General features: G+C 34.9%; 1 protein-coding gene across 1 annotated transcript in view; it reads right to left on the reverse strand.

Annotated features, from left to right (window-relative positions):
* Window positions 1-3,002: 3,002 nt before the first annotated feature.
* The window catches only part of LOC104577099 (ATP-dependent translocase ABCB1-like), a 36,442-nt gene continuing 20,335 nt past the window's right edge, over window positions 3,003-19,109 (reverse strand). The window contains exons 16-29 of the mRNA XM_088533540.1: window positions 18,529-18,690; window positions 17,075-17,260; window positions 16,127-16,273; window positions 15,711-15,815; window positions 13,968-14,045; window positions 12,801-12,884; window positions 12,248-12,451; window positions 10,719-10,819; window positions 8,790-8,930; window positions 7,153-7,309; window positions 6,657-6,854; window positions 5,769-5,975; window positions 4,018-4,164; window positions 3,003-3,234 (exon numbers count right to left, since the gene is read on the reverse strand). Coding sequence (XP_088389666.1) covers window positions 3,028-3,234; window positions 4,018-4,164; window positions 5,769-5,975; window positions 6,657-6,854; window positions 7,153-7,309; window positions 8,790-8,930; window positions 10,719-10,819; window positions 12,248-12,451; window positions 12,801-12,884; window positions 13,968-14,045; window positions 15,711-15,815; window positions 16,127-16,273; window positions 17,075-17,260; window positions 18,529-18,690 — 2,124 coding nt within the window. The 3' untranslated portion in view covers window positions 3,003-3,027. The remainder of the gene's footprint in view (window positions 3,235-4,017; window positions 4,165-5,768; window positions 5,976-6,656; window positions 6,855-7,152; window positions 7,310-8,789; window positions 8,931-10,718; window positions 10,820-12,247; window positions 12,452-12,800; window positions 12,885-13,967; window positions 14,046-15,710; window positions 15,816-16,126; window positions 16,274-17,074; window positions 17,261-18,528; window positions 18,691-19,109) is intronic.

The following is a 19,109-nucleotide window of genomic DNA, read 5'->3' on the forward strand; positions in this document are numbered from 1 at the left end:
AGTTGGAAAGTTCTAGGCCCTTGTAGTACTCATAGGTAGTGTACCCTGTTTCCCCAATCCTGCAAGTTGTCTTCCTCTTTTCTTTCAATGGCCAAGGCTACAAGGTAGACTGGATTTTGTAGGAGACAAGAGAAAGTGTTACAACCATACACATAGCAATACATCTTGAGGAAAAGCAGTTACAGATGGAAAATATATCTTCTACAAATGCTTGTCTCCATGTCTGTTCATATTGTGAATGTTTACAAGAAATACCCACTGGCAAATGTTTGGAAGTCTTCAGTAACACTATTTCTTCCAGGCAGAGGTTCCTCTAGGAAGGCAGTTTCGGAAGACAGATATAGCAGCAAGAAGGTGACAACAACTTCAAGGTTGTTGTAAGGAAGGAGAGTTAACTCCCTTAATGCTAGATTGACTGGGGTCAACATCAGGGTGGAAGGCTATTGAAAAGCTCCTGACATGTGGAAGATCTTTGAGGGCATGTCTAAAGAAGAGATAATCCAAAAATTATTTACAGTCTAATTTTGAAGCTGAGATTGTACATAGCTTTTGCCATTGATAAGAGAAAATCCTAGAGATTAATTGTCCTCCTGCTCTACTACAAGAAATAACAGAAGGGCTTAGCCATAAAGTTTTGATTGCATAAGTAATGGCAAATTGCTCTTATAGGGTTAAGTATGCTGTAGAATGCTGGGAAGTTAGACCATGATATCCAATATCCTGATAAGAATCTGTAGTAGGAAAAGCCTAGACTCGAGAAAGTTTTTTTCTTCTAAAACTCAAAGTAGTTCGATGATGTGTTGTTTCATCATTCTGTTGAACTTCAATGCTTCTTGAAGAACTTTCTCTTTCCAACAATCAATGGCACATGCTTGGAAAGGGCTCAAGAAAAAGATCCATTATCCTTGGTCCTTGCTTTCATTACAGCCCCTTTCAACCAAAAGTGAGATGTTCAGTAATTCTTACGCAGTCTCAGGTAAATCTTGATGAAAGGGAAATATTTTTTAAATGAGAAAGAGGAGGATAGAGAACAAATAGGCTGCATTCTGAAAAACTCTGATATTCTGATATTAATTTCTGAGGTAGATCTTAAACTATAGGGTGAAAATGTTGGAAAATGATTCTTGAATGTCAGTATTCAGACCTTTATAGGATCACAGAATCACAGAATTGTTGAGGTTGGAAGGACCCTCTCGAGATCATCTAGTCCAACCTCCTGCTCCAGCAGGGACACCTAGAGCACGGGGCACAGGGTGGCATCCAGGCGGGTTTTGAAGATCTCCAGAGAAGGAGACTCCACAACCTCTCTGGGCAGCCTGTTCCAGGGCTCTGTCACCCTCACAGTAAAGAAGGTCTTCCTCATATGAAAATCCCTGTATTTCAATTTGTACTCATTACCCTTTGTCCTGTCACTGGCTACCACCGAGAAGAGTTTGGTCTCATCCTCTTTACATTCTCTCCTAAGGTATTTATACGTATTGATCAGACCCCCTCTCAATCTTCTCCAGGCTAAACAGGCCCAGCTCGCTTAGTCTTTCCTCATACAATAGCTGCTCCTGTCCCTTCATCATCTTTGTCACTCTACACTGGACCCTCTCTAGAAGTTCCATCTTCCTCTTGTACTGGAGAGCCCCGAACTGCACGCAATGTTCCAGGTGGTGCCTGGTATACAGTGCTTGTCTGATTTTCAGGGATTGCTACCAGATAGTCTGGTAAATCAAGCACCTTTGAAACCAATTCACCTTGGGGAAACAATCCCAATCATCAGAAATTCTATATGTAAAAATTTAAAAACAGATTAAAAAATAAAATCCAGTAAGCTGCAAAATCAACCTAAATATTTTCTCAGTTGTTAATGTTACAATGTAATAATGTTACAGCAATATCTATTCCCATACTACAGTTGCACATATAAATTGTTCATGACCAAGTCTCTTAGTGTGAACCATAATAAAAACAAGAGCCCTGTGTGTTAGATAACATATAGATAGTAAACAAGTTCAATACTACATTGGTTTTCCAATATAAGTCAGGAACAAAAGAAAACAGGTAAGATTCAAGAGAAATGCAAACAGAATGTGTTGATCGGCACTCAGGAGAGTGTTGCAAGAACAGAGATCAGCATGACTATCAGCACCTGACTTTGTGTGGGTGTGCGCACATGCATGTACCTGAATATAAAAATATATATCTATTTTCCCCTGCACGTGGACCGATACATAAAATGCATATATTCCAGGAATCAGAAATTGCTGTGACAGAAGTGTGGAGAACTGATAAATCAGGCAAGTTTTAAACTTTAAAATAAGACTTTACTAGATTGATGGTCATCAACAGTACATATTGTTAATGGTTAGTTCTTAATCATTATTAATCACTATTACTACATATTCAAGGCAGTTAGTACTTAACAATTATATCCTAAATTAGCAATGAATAATACAGGACCACAGAGCTGATGCCATGCAGTTAGCAGTAGTGGTTACAGTCCTTAATGAGTCCCAGTCTTTTAGGTTCTTCAAGATGATCAGGATCAAGAGCACTTCAGTGAGGGAAGCTGGAACTTAGAAAGGAGTCCATCTGTCCAGTTCGTCCATCCCTCAGTTTAAGATCTCCTCCTTTCATAAAACACTTCACTCTTCAGTGAGTATTGGCCCTTGTCCTCATGCCCCATATATAAGGCATATAAATAATTTCCAATATGTATGTTTACATATTGTTACCTAGATATGCCATACTAGTCTGCTTTTGCTAGCATTTCAGGCAGGCTACTGTTAAATTCTGCTTAGCGTGTTTCTACTATTATGGGTGCAACAGACCCCTGCTTTGGCTACCAAATAAGGTGGTTTGAATAATGAACTAGCTGTGAGGCACTGGTACGTATTTACTTAGTAATCCCTGTTTTCACAGGACTTATAAAAGACCTTTGGTTTTGGAGGAAAAACAAAAGTATCAAAACTGACTACAAATACTATGCAGCATTGAAATAATTACAGTGACACTTCAGAGGTAAGCACTGCCTTTAATTTACATGTTGCATGACCCAGACTGAACATTGACCAGAGAATAGTAGATGCCTTTCTCAGCTAGGAGTTGTTGATGAGTCCCTTGTTCTACAATCTTGCCGTTCTGGACCACGGCGATCTTGTCGGCGTTCTGGATGGTGGACAGGCGGTGAGCGATCACGATGCAGGTGCGACCTTCCCGGGCCTTATCCAGGGCCTCCTGGACAACCTGTTCAATGAAGAAACCAAGAGGTGAGTAAAAAGTATAATGCCCTGGAATTATTTCTGGCAGTTCGTAGTGCCAAATACTTCAACTTCCATCTTCTATGTAAATTGTAATATATCAATGAGAAAACGGGAATATCTCTGGATTTGGCTTCCAGTTTTAGATATAGCCTGTGTTGGCAAGGTGCAAAAACTGTTAGGGCAGATAATGCCATGAGAGCTAAGAGGAGGAAGAGATGGAGCCAGACTCTTAACTGAGATGCATGGTGGGAGAACAGCAGAAAGTGACCGTAAATTGAAACAGTGGAGGTTCTGACTGAGTGTAAGAAAAAAAAATCAATAAAAGGATAATTAAACAGAAATTAGAACACAAACCAACAGAGATTGTGGAATTTCCTTGGAGGTTTTCAAGGACTTGACTGGACAAAATTCTAAGCAATCTGGTCCAAATCTAGTGTTAACCCTCATTTGAGCAAGATGTTTGATTAAAGAGCTTTGTATATCCCCTCTGGGACTAGTTAATCGCATATCAGAGTTTAGTCAACTGTTTTTATTTACCTACTAGCATACAAGCTCTATGGATTTCATAGCAAGTCTCATGAATGATGTCTTTCTTAAAGCTATCTTAGGCAGGAAATTATTAATGAGAACCTCAGGTTTCTTTTCTTTTTTTTCCTTGTGTTTGTTAATACAGAATAAAATAAGATATGAAATACTTGTACCTAAATGGCATAAAATAAACAAACATGGTTTTAGATCCCAGACTCTTGACTCGCAAGCAAGTTACCTTTTCACTTTCTGTATCCAAGGCAGACGTAGCTTCATCAAGCAGCAGAATTTGGGGTTGACGTACAAGAGCTCGAGCAATAGCAATACGTTGTTTCTGACCACCAGAAAGCTGGGTTCCCTTGTCTCCTACACCAGTATTATATTTCTAGAAAAAAAATATATTAAGTTCAGAAGATGAATGCAAATACATCAGCCCTGGTGTGGATTTAAACACATTGATTCTACCATTAGTGATCCATAAACCAAATATTCCATGCAAATAGGTCTGTGAAAACAGATGTCCAGAACTCCTAGCAGTCACAAACCTATAAACCTTTCTAAGAGACTTTATTACTTCGTACTAAGGGACTCTCTTTCTAAGATCCAGCATTTCATAACTTTCAGCAACAACTCCTGTAAGGTTGGAAAGCAATGCTACTGTCAAGCAGGAGTTGGGACACTCGGGCATAGTAAAAGTCAATGACAACTCTGGGAATCGAACTCTGATGTTAAATTTTACAAACTAGCCCCCTAATTAATTATTGTAACCCACATTTGTTCCTCATGAAGAAAAAGTGGAAATGTATAAGATGCACACACATACACAATAAATGGTGCTAAATATTATATACATGAATGTGCATGCATATGTATGTATATAATTAGAGCTTGCACCAATCAAGTTTTAATTCAGGTACCTCAGTTAAGTGAGATTTGTTTGGCTTCTGGACAAACTCATGTGTAGGTCACAGTAGTCTGTGGCTTACTAGGTATTTTGTTGCAGAAAGCATGCAAGTTTTATGAGACATGATTATGTATCGTAATATTTCTTTACACAGCAAATCTTCTGATAACAGCCATTAATCAAATCTAAAAATGAGATCTAAATGAGATGTGCAAAAAAACTTGGGCCTTCACCTCTGTATTTGTCAGGAAGCACAAAAAAAGCAGCTGGAGAGCGTAAAGTTACGCTGCACATAATCAACATGCAATCAAGCTGGCAAACTCCTTCCTTCAGTTGGTTGTGGTATCACAAACTGACATGCATTAAAAATGATTTGTCAAACTCACAGAAGAAAAGTCAGTCCAAAACTGTTACACAATAAAAAGTGATTCTTTTCCTTAGGAAGTTCCTGAGACACAAATTATGCAGTTAGAAGATAATTTAGGGGAAAAGTTGTTAATCTTTAAACTTTGTGTATACTTTTCTGTAAATATATTCTGTTGGTCACTACCTGGGAAAAGACTCTGGGCAAAGCAACTCTTTGCTCTGACTCAGGAATTTCATTCTTACATTATGGAGTTTTGTTCAGACACATATGAAAGACTTGGGCATTTCTGAATCAGAGAAATACTAAAAATTTGAATTCTTACTCAGTAGATCCTGAAGAAATGACTATGATCAATCTGATTTGCAATAAAAAACTTTGTTGATCTAGCTGAACACTCAACATCTTCTACCTATGTTTGAGATAAATAGGAGCTGACAAAAAAGAAAATTCTAACTCTCCTAAAAGAGTAAAACCAAAACACACACACTTCCAAAACTCAGTCACTATATAAGGTCTTTTATCATAAATGTTTTGCTCTCCACACGCCAATGGAATCTACCAGAATAAAAACAAAGCATAGTAGACACAATAAAAAGAAAGACTTAAAAAACTAACTTTTTCAGGTCTAATTGCGTCTGAGGGATGCAAACGGCACAATTTTCCCCTGTCAAAATAGGCGACCCACAGTTTTGAGGAAGAAAGAAAAGATATAACTTACATCTGGTAGAGATTCAATGAAGGAATGAATATTGGCCTTTTTTGCTGCACTAACAATTTCCTCATGTGGCACTTCCCGATTATTATCTCCATAAGCAATGTTCTCAGCAATAGAGCAGTCAAACAGGACTGGTTCTTGTGAGACGATACCGATCTGAGATCTCAGCCACTGGATATTTAGTATCTTTGCATTTTTGTCATCAAAGAGCTGAGAAACCAAACATTTTAAATTTCAGTCATATCTGTCTTTGAGACTTACTACAAATTCACACCAAAAGGTACATAATTACAATTCAAAGTGGTATCTGCCGAAAAAAAAATCAAATAATCCCTTCCCCTCTTTCTCGTCAAATTTCCAAAATATTCTAAAGATTATGCTATATTATGTAAGGATATGCAAGGAACTTCTTTAGTTCTTTTCTTTGCTTCAAGATTTCATAAAGATTTTGAAGATAGTGAAAGACTGGATACGGCAGAAGCTATTTCAAAGAACTTTACCCTTTTTTTTCCATAAAAGAAGGAATTTAAAAAGCTTAATATTTAAATATTTTATCTATTTAAATATTTTTACATATATATTCCCACTGAAAGACAGATTGGCATTAGCATTCCATTAAAATAAAAGAAGATTTCGGTTCATTCATTCATGCACTTCTAAACCAAGCACCAATTCAAATCCATGTGAATAAAAAGAAATCAATACTTTTTTTTTATTGTTTCACTTTACCATATTTACATAAGAATCTCTGAAAACCAAGGCTTCTTAGAAAGAAATATTTTTGGCCGCCCTATTCCCAAATAAAAATATCTATCCTAGTTCATCACACCAAATAAAACCAACACATTCTTATGTAACATGCAGATGCATCCTTACAAAAAAAATGCTTACCATTTCTCCATCAAGGGGATCATAAAATCTCTCAATCAACTGAACAACAGTGCTCTTTCCACAGCCACTGCTACCGACAAGAGCCAGAGTTTGTCCTTTTTCTACTTTTAGATTCAAACCTTGGAGAACTTTGACATCAGGTCGGTTTGGGTAGTTAAACTTCACATCTTTGATCACTATGTTTCCCTCAAATCTTTCCTGTAATTGGAATAGTATTATTTAAACTGTTTTTATAACAATTAGACAGATAACAAATGATTCAAAAAAGGAGGCTTCCGCAATTCTGTATCTATTTAAATCAATGGAGTTTTGCATTTGCTTGATTTTGTCTTTAGCTCATGATGGAATATTTGGTTCTTTATAGTTTGGATAGTGCCAAGAAAACATGGAGGTAAGCAACTAACATGAGAGAGGGGGAAAACCAGCAGTCTAAAGTAACAAATATTTTGTCCATGCTATCAACAGATAAAATGCTAGCGTAGCAGTGTGTACTTACAGGCTTCAGTCCTTCCTTGCTGTAACTATCTATTGAGGGCACTGTTTCAAACAGCATGAACATATGGGCTGCAGATATCTTGGCTTTGGCATAGTCCGGAGCAAAAGAGCTGGTTTGTCCTAAAGCCATTGCACCAAATACAACAGCTGAAAACACTCTATAAAAAGACACACACACACACAAAAATCAGTAAATAGACAATGAGAAAAAGACAATGGAATCAGGGCTGCATTCAACTTTTTATTTTATTTGGACAAAATAGAGGGCTAGATTCAGTAATAGTAAAGTATAGCCACATGTTATTTCTTTAATTATTTATTTCCTTCCTTATAATATATAATTATTATATCTGCTTTTAATGAAGTGAGATAAATAAGATTCCACTCAAAAATCAATATTTTCATTACTTATTGACACTAATATATTTTATTATTAAGTCTCATTAACTGCAACAAATCTCAAAAGGAGCTAGGAAGATACTGGTGGATGGCCTGTGTGTTTGTGATCCATTGCTTTAAAGTTATTAGTGAAGATAAAAACAAAAACTCACCCTGTAGCAAGGTGACAATAAAGGTTTAATTAGCTTTCAATCACTACTGAAAAAACAGTCAACTGTCAATTTTGCAACACCAAAGGAAAAAAAAAAAGTACCCTAGTTGAAAATGATACTACTAACTGTTTTATGGTGAATGTGGATGTGGCTTTAGGGTCCGCATTAGAATGGCTTAAGAACCTGCTGTCTTCAGCTATTAATTACTGCCACAAAGCACAGGATTAGTCATCACTGAAGCTGGTAATCTAGTAGTTGACTAATTGATCATATGAGACTTCTCAGGCTGCTTTGAGGCAAAAATGAGTTTAATTTACATGAGCTTCAGAGCTATTTAAGATAATCTGTTTTATTCTCCATATGAACAGCCAGGAAGGGCCCACCCTGGTTTAGTGCAGACCATCCCTTTCCAATATAGCAGAGACCCTGGAAATTCCCCTGCTTTCTCTCCTCTAGCAACAAAACATCCTCTTTGTTTAGCATTTTATATATTGTTCTTGCATTTATGGTTTATTCATTCATTTCCTGCACAAAATTGGTTTAACACTATCACCTAGAAAAATCTAGTTATTTTTCCTTTATGGTGCATAGCAGCAACCAAAAAACATTACTCTGCAATTATTTAGTGTGTATATCAGAGCAGATTTCAAATTTTGATGGATTAAACTGCCACAGAAGTAAGAAAGACATGGATAACCTTTTCTTAAAAGATGTTTTACAATATTATTAGGCTTCGATACACAAGTACAACTATCTTTTCTTTTAGAAAATACAGAGGATCTCTTCAAGCTACATGAACCATAAGGCGAGAATAAACAAAGTGACATAGTAGAATACTGGTTCATCCTCTGGAAAAATAATAATGCAGAATACATATACTAAAATCAGGGCTACCTGAAGATTTCAGAATCTGTGATCACCTATAATATTTACTTAACAGGTTTGCTATAATATATTTCTATAACGTTAAAGCCCAGAGGAAGAATTTGCCTCATTTCTCATAGCTACCCAATGGGTTTGTGATATTGTTAGCAATGAAGACCTCCCTTTGGATTGAAAGAGAAGAGATTGCAGAAGAGATACTTACAAAAATACATTTTTAGACTCCATGTGTCCATTTGCCACTAGATAGGCACCAAAGCGGAAACAGGCAGCATAGGTAAAGAACATCATTGCTTGTGAAAGGGCAAAACAAAACCCAAATACATGTGCCTTTTTTATGGAATTTCTGTAAGGAAGAATGTATGTTTTCATGATGAGCAATCATATTTAAGCCTATTGTGTAAAAAGCAATTAATTCACTTCAGATGCTGCTGTGATAAATGGGAAGTACTTCTCTTAAGTAACATAAATTACACAATCCTACCCAATTGTATCTAAGAGAAAAAGGGGGGTTTTATTTGTTTCCAGAATTCTGGCTACTTCAAAGAATAGACTGGAATATATAGAGAGAAAAACATGTCCCCTTAACTGCTATGTCTAACTATTGTCTTACCACCTCACTGTTTGACTGTTATAATACTTTACAGTTGAGTCCATGATTACAATTTTCAAGATTTAAATTATATCATCAAAAGTGCATTACTACATCAGGAGAGGTTTCTTCATGTTAGCAGAACTGCTTTCAATCATAGACAGTATTTTTTTTATTGGTCAGTTTTTCTTTACTTGTGTTTTTAGGCTAACCAAATAAGATGTTCAGCAGTTCAATATTAGGCAGTTGGGCATATGTTTCTTTCAAAGTTCATGCACCAAAATTCTTCTCAAAGACTTAGCCTGCGTGTACAGTGCATAAAAGGGGTTCTGGATGATAAAACCACGTATATAACTAAAAGCAGGGCAGAGAGAAAATTTTCTGATAATATGAATTTTAAAAGAAAAAAAAAGATTTTAATTATACTGATACAGATTTTGATTATATTGATATTATTCTTAAGTTGCCCTTGCACAGTTCCTTTGGGGAAAAAAATAGGATCGAGTTTCACAAATATGCATTTTGATAAAGAGGCTGCTGGCCCTTCTCTTTTACATAGCCAATTTGTGCATTAATCCCGGATAGCAGAAGACCTGTGTTTAATTTTTATAAAATAGAAATGCTTTGCCTAATCAGTGATTAAAAATGCACTGAGATATTAAGGCAAAAATACATGTCCTCTCTCCCACAGGGCAAGTTGTCCTATAGGAAAAATAAATGTTTCTCCCAGAACAACATTAAGATGAAATTCCAAGTGCAATTCCTCCAGTGACAACCCTGAAAATGGCTAGGTACTTTCCTGAAAGTTGTGAGGAATGCACTCAAATCTGAGTAAGCTGAAAAAAGAAATTAAAGATCTCTTATATCCTGAAGGATGCTCTAATTGCTTAATTATGGCAGTGGATGTATTGGCAACACCCCTTCTTCTTTGTCTCCCATCATATCTGTGTAGTTATGCTGTCATTCCCTTTTCTAATGGAAGTCTGAAAATTTATTATTTCATTCTGAAAAAAACTCAAGTTTGACAATAACGTATTTGTTTTCATTTTAAGATTTTTTTTTTGAATTTGATTTAATCTAAGCAGGGTTTTTTGCAACAAGAAACTAGTAAGTAATTATTTGAAAGTTTCAGTCCCACTCACACTTTCAAAAATGGGTTAATGAAATATTTAATTTACATGAAACAGTTTTTAATTAAACCTAAATATCTGAAACATTTTAGCTGGGATTAGTATATAATCTACTAGATTAGATAGCTCTCTTTGGTAAAAATGAAGATTTTTTGAAAGCAAGTGATATGTTAATAGAAAATATTAACACTACCACAGAAAATTAATTAAAACAAAGAACAAAACCTACAGTGTTTCCTGGTGAGTTCCTTGGTTAATAAAAAGATATGCAAAATTTTAATGAGTCTTACTTCATAATTAATGCAAGCAATACACATGAATAAAAAACAAATGTATACCATTCCAAGTAAAAGTATGTAATTTATTCTAAAATGAAAACAGAGATTTTATTTCTTCAGTTATTTTATCATACCTGTATGGTACCTGCAGATGTTCTCCATACATGACCTCAAATTTTCTTTCTCGGGTCAAACTTGCAACAGTTCGAATATTTTCTATGGCTTCCGTGGCAATCTGTAATTGAAACACAAACACGCTAATCGAAATGATAATAAAGAAATGTATAGGAAAAATATAATTAGTAGAAAGGAAAGGAAATGTATCTTTCGGAGTATCTGAAAAAGCCCATGGAAATATGATTATGCAAAACTTCCAGTTGTCTTGGAGGGAAAAAATATTTGTGAGCAACTCTGCCCACAGACACAGAATCATAGAATCATTATAGTTGGAAAAGACCTTCAAGATCATTAAGTCCAACTGTAAACCCTTCAACACCATGACTATTAAACCATAAATTCTTTCATCAGAAATCAAACTTAACATGAAGGAATTAAAATAGAAACAATTTAAAAATCAGGAGTTAGTAAGGGCATTTAGGTCCAGATTAAGACACACAAATTTAGGTATTTATGCTGCCATAACATCAGTGGAGATCTATTCAACAGAACCTAGAAAGCAGTTCAGCTTTCCTGCCATTATATGCCTATTTAATGTTTCGTTCACCAGGATTTATTGACTAGAATGGTGAGAGGTGTAATTCAGTTGCCCACATGTAGTTCTGCCCTCTAAGATACAGATACTCAAAATACTACGGTAACACATGGCAGATGTGACACAGAACACAGAGTAGACCCACGGGCTCCCGAAAGAGCACATGGAGGCCACGCAGAATATATCGTAACATCTCCGACAACTATAAAGGAGCATTAGACAACAAGTGCATATGCAAACAGATACATTGAAACACTAAATTTTGGTGTCTTAATTTGAAGATTAATCCTATGGTTTATGTGCATGACCTTCTCAACAGCTTTTAACAGTAGGACATGGGAAGGGAGTTTGAAAAGTTTTACCTCTAAAAAGGTAATACTTGGGAAGTGATGAAACAGTTGTTCTGTCACAAAAGGATTTTGGAATGAAGCAACATAAATGCTTTCCTCTAACTTCTCCTTTAAACAAGAGCCTAGCCTTCTTGCTTTTCAGTTCTCATCTTTCTTTTCCACTCAATAGATAAGAAATGGCAAAGAGATTCAGAAACCAGTGGATATATCCCTGCAAACATTGGTAAGATGAAAGAAAAAAAAAGAAAAAAGAGCATTGCAATATATATAAGATAGATGACATGCTAAAAGAATGCCAAAAAAGCAACAAGATAATGAAGAGGGCTGCAAAATAAGCAAAATAGAGTCAATCAGAACAGGAAGCAGAAAGATGTGCTGAGAATTGTTCAAGAACATTTCTGGGACTTATAAATTCTGAAAATAAATATCAGTTATTAATACACATTTTCAAATATTATTGTAGAACTGTTGTGTTCTGCTGTCCTAGTAATGTAAACACATAGAGTCTATCTTTGAAAGTAAGATAGCATTAAATATACTTGGAAGTAACGTGTCTATGACCACATATGTTACACAAATAGATGAACTTCTCTAGACTCACCTTTCCTGCAATTTCCAGCTCTTTCTTATCTTTCCTAGCATGTCCAGCCAGCATCTTCACTTCAATCATTCCTGCTATAGCAATGATTGGCACAACAACTAAAAGTAATAAGGTCAGCTGCCAGCCATAAACTAATGATATAATAATTCCAGTCCCAAGGTTAGCTATGTTTTGGGCAATTAATGCCAATCTGACACCAGTTGCCTAGGGGGGAAGAAAAGATAGTTTTGCTAAAGAAACTGTATTCTAGATGAGAAAAGCTTTTTTTTCAAAAAAATATTTACAAAGTCTTAAAATCAGATTCCTGATTATTTTTTCAATATTAAAGGTTTCAGAACAACATAATAATAAACTTAAAGGAAGACTATTACGCATTTACATGGCAATATTCTTCATCACCGTTATACAACCCATCAGGGCATTCTATACTAGCTCTCCTTTCACCAATAGTTGTAAATTTTAGTTGTCAAGCCCAGCTTGCCCAGTCAAGCCCAACTTCCAACTTTACATATTAACCCAACTATGAAAAGTGCCTACACAAACTGTTACTTACTCCTTTCACTTGCGAGGCATCATTAGCAAGTCTTGCAGTTAATGCTCCCGTGCTATTTCTCGTATCATCAAACCAGCCCATATCCTATAAAAAGAAACATTTTTCTTAGGACCAATCTTCTGTGTATTTTATATAAGCTGAGGTCTTTAAAATAAAATCCAAGCTCTACATAAACGCAACTAAGTTGAACATTAAAAGTTAATATGTGCACATTAAATTAAGCATAATTCCTTAATTGCACAATCAGTATGTTAAGAAAGTGTATGTCTGTGGATGATCAGATGTGTAGCTTGTCATTGCGGAGAAGAAACGAGGGCAGGACAAAATCTGCCCTCCTGCAGTACTGTTAACACTGCACCTCCTGGAGGAAACAACAGTCACATTGCTTTGTAATTGCAAAGATGTATGGAGTAGAATTGTAAAGCATTTTCAAGATGAAAGCTCCTGACTTACTGCTTTGTTTTTCCTCAGATTGAACAGATGCATTTGGAAGCTATGAGACAAGGTAAAAAAAAAAAAAAAAAATCTGGTCTCATATTTAAGAGCTCTCTACCTGATCAAAGTCATTTGTTGGGTTCAGCTATACAGCTCATCCTTATTCACCATATGACCAAATACCCGATATAAATTGTAATGTAATATGAGGAAGAACTTCTTTACTGTGAGGGTGACAGAGCCCTGGAACAGGCTGCCCAGAGAGGTTGTGGAGTCTCCTTCTCTGGAGATCTTCCAAACCTACCTGGATGTGACTCTGTGCCCCATGCTCTAGGTGTCCCTGCTGGAGCAGGGAACCCTTCTGTGATATTCACCATACAAAGAACTGGTGATGTGGTACACCAGCTGACCTCAATATTTGATTGTAATACTTCTCTTTCCTTTGGCTTTCAGTGATGCTGATCTGGGGTTCAGCTGGTTAAAACATGACAAATTAGTTTCAAATCTAAGGTCTTGCAAAGAATACGTATAAAGCTCTTTGGTTGATTTAAGTCTCTCTGCCTACAAATACTTTACCTAACACCCCAAATTGCGTTCTAAACCAATTTAAAGAGTCTTCTTCACAGAACAAGGAATAATATTGTAGAATAGCACTGAATACAGGTATTTCATGATACCTAAACAAATGAAAATAAAAAATATTTTGCTTTGCAGAGTTCTAAAAATACTTACTTGTCTAAGCATTGCTTTAAATGCCATGAATCGAAGCCTCATTGTGAGAATTTCTCCAGCTTTGCCAAATGTAAAACCCTATTTGAGAAGAAGTATAGTGCTTATCATTATGTTGTTTTCTATTTAGTAAATTAGGTGTACTATCTCTATAATGTCAAAATACAAAATATCATAATCATGATCACAGAAAACAAATGTAAAAACAGGTTTAATATTCATAAATTCTAGTAGACTCCTAGTATAGACACTGAATCTTTACATTTCTGAATAAAATATATACAACATCACAATATTTTCCAACACTACTTTATCAGCAGGCTTCAAGAGAAGGATCACTAATGAAGCCTTTGACTGCACTTTTAATCAGAGCTGGCCTAAGTCAAGTTTAAACAGGTGCTTTTTAGGTTAAAAGTTTTGTGAGAAAATCTGAGTTCACTGAAGTGAAAGGCAGATTTCCTGTTGATTCCAATGGAATTATGATATCTTCCTTGGAATCTTAATACAACCTGAGAGAGCTATCAGTAACAAGACAGAGTAATGTTTTATAATAAATCAAAGATATATTTTAGATTTATGAAACAATTCTAAAATATGCAAAAAGGAGTATCTTGATTAAAATTTTGAGAAGATGCATTCTTCCTACACTTTTGGTACAACATGAATTAGCTTTCTTTATCTTACTACCATCTTTCTGTGAATACAGACATTAATAATTGATAATGTACATTTGAGAAATTGTATGCCCTTGAAATACAGAATACAGATGAAACTGTACTATATGATATTAACAAAAATTGTTATGGTACATTTCAATGAACAAATATTTTTCTGTAAACTTCAATAACTGGCATTGTTGTGCTGAAACACTGTCAATAAATTTCCACAACTATGTGAGTTAAAAATAATCATAAGTCAAACATCTTAGAATGATATAGGTCTTTTGATGGATAAAGCTGTAAAATGTTTGGAGATTATAAATCAAACTACATAAAAATATTTAAATTCCAAATTTTAACAACACACTATTTTGCACCGTGTAATTACTACTTTCTTCACTGTGATGCTGTTGTAGCAGTTAGATACCTATATAACAATTAGAGAAGAGTTAAAATACTATTTTCACTGGCTAGAAATAAGTAGTGGAGTGAAAGGGTAAGTTCAGATGGCTGCAGAAATCAGTGAGAGCAGGGGCCACAATATTAGCATTCAAAATCTATCATCTAAGCCAGAAGAACCACACATCAGCATGACGGGTACCACTTGGTGAAACAGAGTTGGAAAACTCTGGGGTCTCATATAAGATCAGATTAGGATAGGGGAATAAAATATTGGAGGACTAAGATACTGGTGAATTTGCACTTGCTCACAGGTTCATAGGAGGACATGGGATGATGGGAAGCAAGGGAAGGAGTAGTATAGCATGTGGGAACGGCTGGAGGTTAGATGGTAATGGGAAAGAAGAGTGAGAGATTCCAGTGTGGTGTGCTGAGATGTATTTGGTTAAGAGGGAGAGTTGAGAAGTGAAGAGGCTGGAGAATGTTAGAAGGTCTTGGGAATGTGCAAGTTGTAGGTCAGAAAAAAATCACAATTCAGCATGAAGCACACATAGCACCATAAATGAGGATACTGGTTTTGAGTTTTCTGAGGAGCCATTTATTAAGCAAAATTTTAGTATACCTGAGGTCTAGTTTCTAAAACATGAACATGAAACAATTATAATAAAGCAAAAATAATAAAACATACCTGGAAAAAGAAAGTGAAAAATGAAATGATCCCAAGTGCTAAAAACAGCAGTGAATATAAGTTGCTCTTTTCTCTTATAACGGTCTTGTCAGTTTCTACAAAAATCTACAAAACAATATTTTAAACATGCATTTTTTAAAATTAGCTAATAAACAAAAGTAGTCCAAAACTTCTCAATAGATATGTTTGGCACTCATTTTCATTCATAAAGAAAAAGAATGTATGTTATTACAGATATAAAAAGCAAATTTCAGGTTGCAACGAGATTTTTTTAAGGTTTTTGTAGGTCTTGTAGTTCTTCAGATTTATTTAGTTCATTCCTCACCTTTCTAATGCAGGAACTGTTTAAAATTCAGTTTAATTGTAAAAGAATTTCAGAGATTATATGCCTTTTTATATACTTTATTCAAACTTACCCCAATAATTTCTGAAAATATGATTGAAAATGCAGGTTGTAAAGCCCCATTGATGATTGCACATATAGTGCCAGCTACAAAATATGGCCATTCAGTTTTGTTCAATTTCATAATTTTCAGAAATGAAGCCGGAGGTACTTCAATGTCCTAAAAAAGATGAATTTTGTTAGGTTAAATATATTATAAATCTATAGAGAAAAAAGAGAGTAATAGTCAATCTTATATTCCCAGGATCCACTCAGGGAAAGCCCAAATATATACTTTCTAATAATAATAATAAAAAAACCTAACTGCATATTTCTTTTATTAATTTTAATCCAAGAAAAAAACTCTATTAGAACATATCTATAATTCTTGTCATGAGATTTTAGCTTACTTCATATAATTTTGGTTGATGAATACTCTTGGTATTGTCTAGTGGTCACTGAACTATTCATTCTGAGGATATTGCTGTGCGGAATCCAAAGCTAGGTTATTATTTCAAGTAACTGTTCACTGAACAATTAATAACAGCAGATGGCTTAGTATTGGATACACACCCTCTGATAGTCCAGGTTTGTTGCAAGAGTTCTATTTTGGGCCATGAATTTTGTTTCTGATTCAAAAATGAATGATTAACTTATATAAATTATGTCTGTATGGTATTCAAATATAATAAAGTATATTAGTATTACAAACAACTTATTTTCTAAAATAAATTTATCCTAGTTATAGGCTTAAAAAAATCCCATTTTAATTGTAGGAGGGTTCATGCTGAGGATGATGAAGCAACTTATCAATATTATTAAGTCAAGGTCAATTCAATTAGAATCAGAAAAATTTCAAATTTTACCACATACGAAACATTTCCTTTTTCCTGTACATTTTAAAACTGGAACATGAATTGAATTTCAATGCACTTTGTTGAAAGGTATCAAAATGCACTACGAACGCCACAAAAGTACTTACAGGCAATTTTGCTTTCACATCAGGATCATCATTCTTTTCTCCTGGCCTTCTGAAGCTTTTCCGAGTTGATCGTCTTCGCAATCCTCCTCTCATTAAGGATTCGTCCAATTCTGATTCAGAGACACTTTTTTTGGCACTAAGGACATTTTCATCATTTTCTGATAATTCAACATCAGTCCCTATTGTCTAAAGTAGGGGAGAACAGGTAAGATAAATTATGGGTAGGTTGAGGGGTCAAAACTGTAAGGAAATCAATATAAAAGTAACCAAAAATGCAAATCAGTGGAAATAAAGGCAGAACAGAATATGTTACTATAAAATGAGAATTGTCTAGATTCACATCTTCAAGGTTTGCTTGAGATACAGGAGTATCTTCTCAAGGAAAACTACAGGGCCAGGATGGAAATTGCTGCTTTGTTGTGTGAATTAACTATTACAGAGATATAAATTCAGTAGGGATGATTTGCCCTCATCTCAAAATCTTTAGGAATGAGATCTCATGAACTGAGAAAAATGACTCCCCTTTTCAGGGGATATTTCTCTTACAATTTTGACATAAAATATAACAAGGAAGTTCAGGATGAAACAGGTAAAAAAAAAAAAAGGAAAAAAAAGTTTTCTTTTTTTCTTTCTATTTTACATTTCCTGTTTTTTTCCCCAGCCATCATATTTATCCAAATACAAGTTTACTTTGAAGGTGACTAAATCAGTTCTCACTGTTATTTTATGTAGAAATTTTAAATTGTCTCATTTTAGTCTTTTCATTCTAACATACTGAGATATCTTTCAATTTATTTAACGGACATGGTGATCATGATGTAAAACACCAATTACACAGAAGCCTGCAGTGAAATTCAAACTGTCACATGCGACACTGGGGTGTACTAAAGTGTATAAAGTATACAAATATACTTTTGATGCTCATACAGAATCTCTGTTTCTGGCCACATAGCTTAAAACATGTACATATTTTTACACTCAGCATAGCTGCATTGATTTTTTTAATCTTCCACTCCACATTTTTTTCTTAGAAAGAGCTTATGAAGAATTTAAACCATGAAGAATTTAAAGCAAATAAGTAAATATACTTGTCCTATTCTTCTAGTATTAACAAACATATTTTATCTTGCAATTATCATAGGCTAAGAATATGCAATGCTAACATGGCATTGCATAATAGCTGCCCTACATTAACTGCCCTACATTATCTGGATAATATAAAATAATCCTCTAAATTTAAATCCCTAAAGGATTAAAAATGTATTTTCCCACGTTAAATAGGTAAGAAATTTCATAGTCTTTTATCTCAAATTATTTTTCTCCTTTCTAAATACAAAATTTTCACTTGTAACAAAATTTGCTGCTGAATTTCCCAATACACCAGAGAGAATACAATAACTACTGATACTTAATATGATAGGGAACATCAGCAGACAGCTTGCAGAAAAAACTACCTGCATGTTAACAAATTTGTAGTAAATTCCCTTTCTTTCCATCAATTCAGCATGATTCCCTTGTTCTGTGACAATTCCACCTTCAAACACAGCTATACGATCAGCATTTCGAACTGTTGACAATCGATGAGCTACGACAATTGTGGTGCGTCCTTCCCTTGCCTAAAAATAACAAACTTTATGTTAATTAAATTGTCTACAGAGGAACAATACATTCCCCCCCCCCAAAAAAAAAAAAGTAATCAGATTTGAATTAATTCACACTGAGAAGAAAAAGAGCACCTAGAGATATTCATATTAACAGAAGCAAATGTTTCCTTAAAGTGTTTCCTGCAGATAAAGAACCGGGCTCCTGCTACAATCATTTATGAATGAGAGTAGTCATGGCAGTCATGCAACCTATCTGTCAGATTGCAACATAAGTTAATCAGCTAAGTGAGTAACAAGAATATGAACACCTACATATAAAAGAGTATATTGTAGGGGACAGTATTTATGCTAAACAACTTGATGTAAGATTAATAACACAGAAAACATATATTCTAACGTGAAAAAAGATTCCTCCCTGTAATACCTCCAAG

This window comes from Tinamus guttatus, unplaced genomic scaffold (assembly GCF_059628265.1).
Source record: "Tinamus guttatus ecotype Peru unplaced genomic scaffold, ASM5962826v1 Tinamus_guttatus_pri_ptg000509l, whole genome shotgun sequence".
Classification (NCBI taxonomy): Eukaryota; Metazoa; Chordata; class Aves; order Tinamiformes; family Tinamidae; genus Tinamus; species Tinamus guttatus.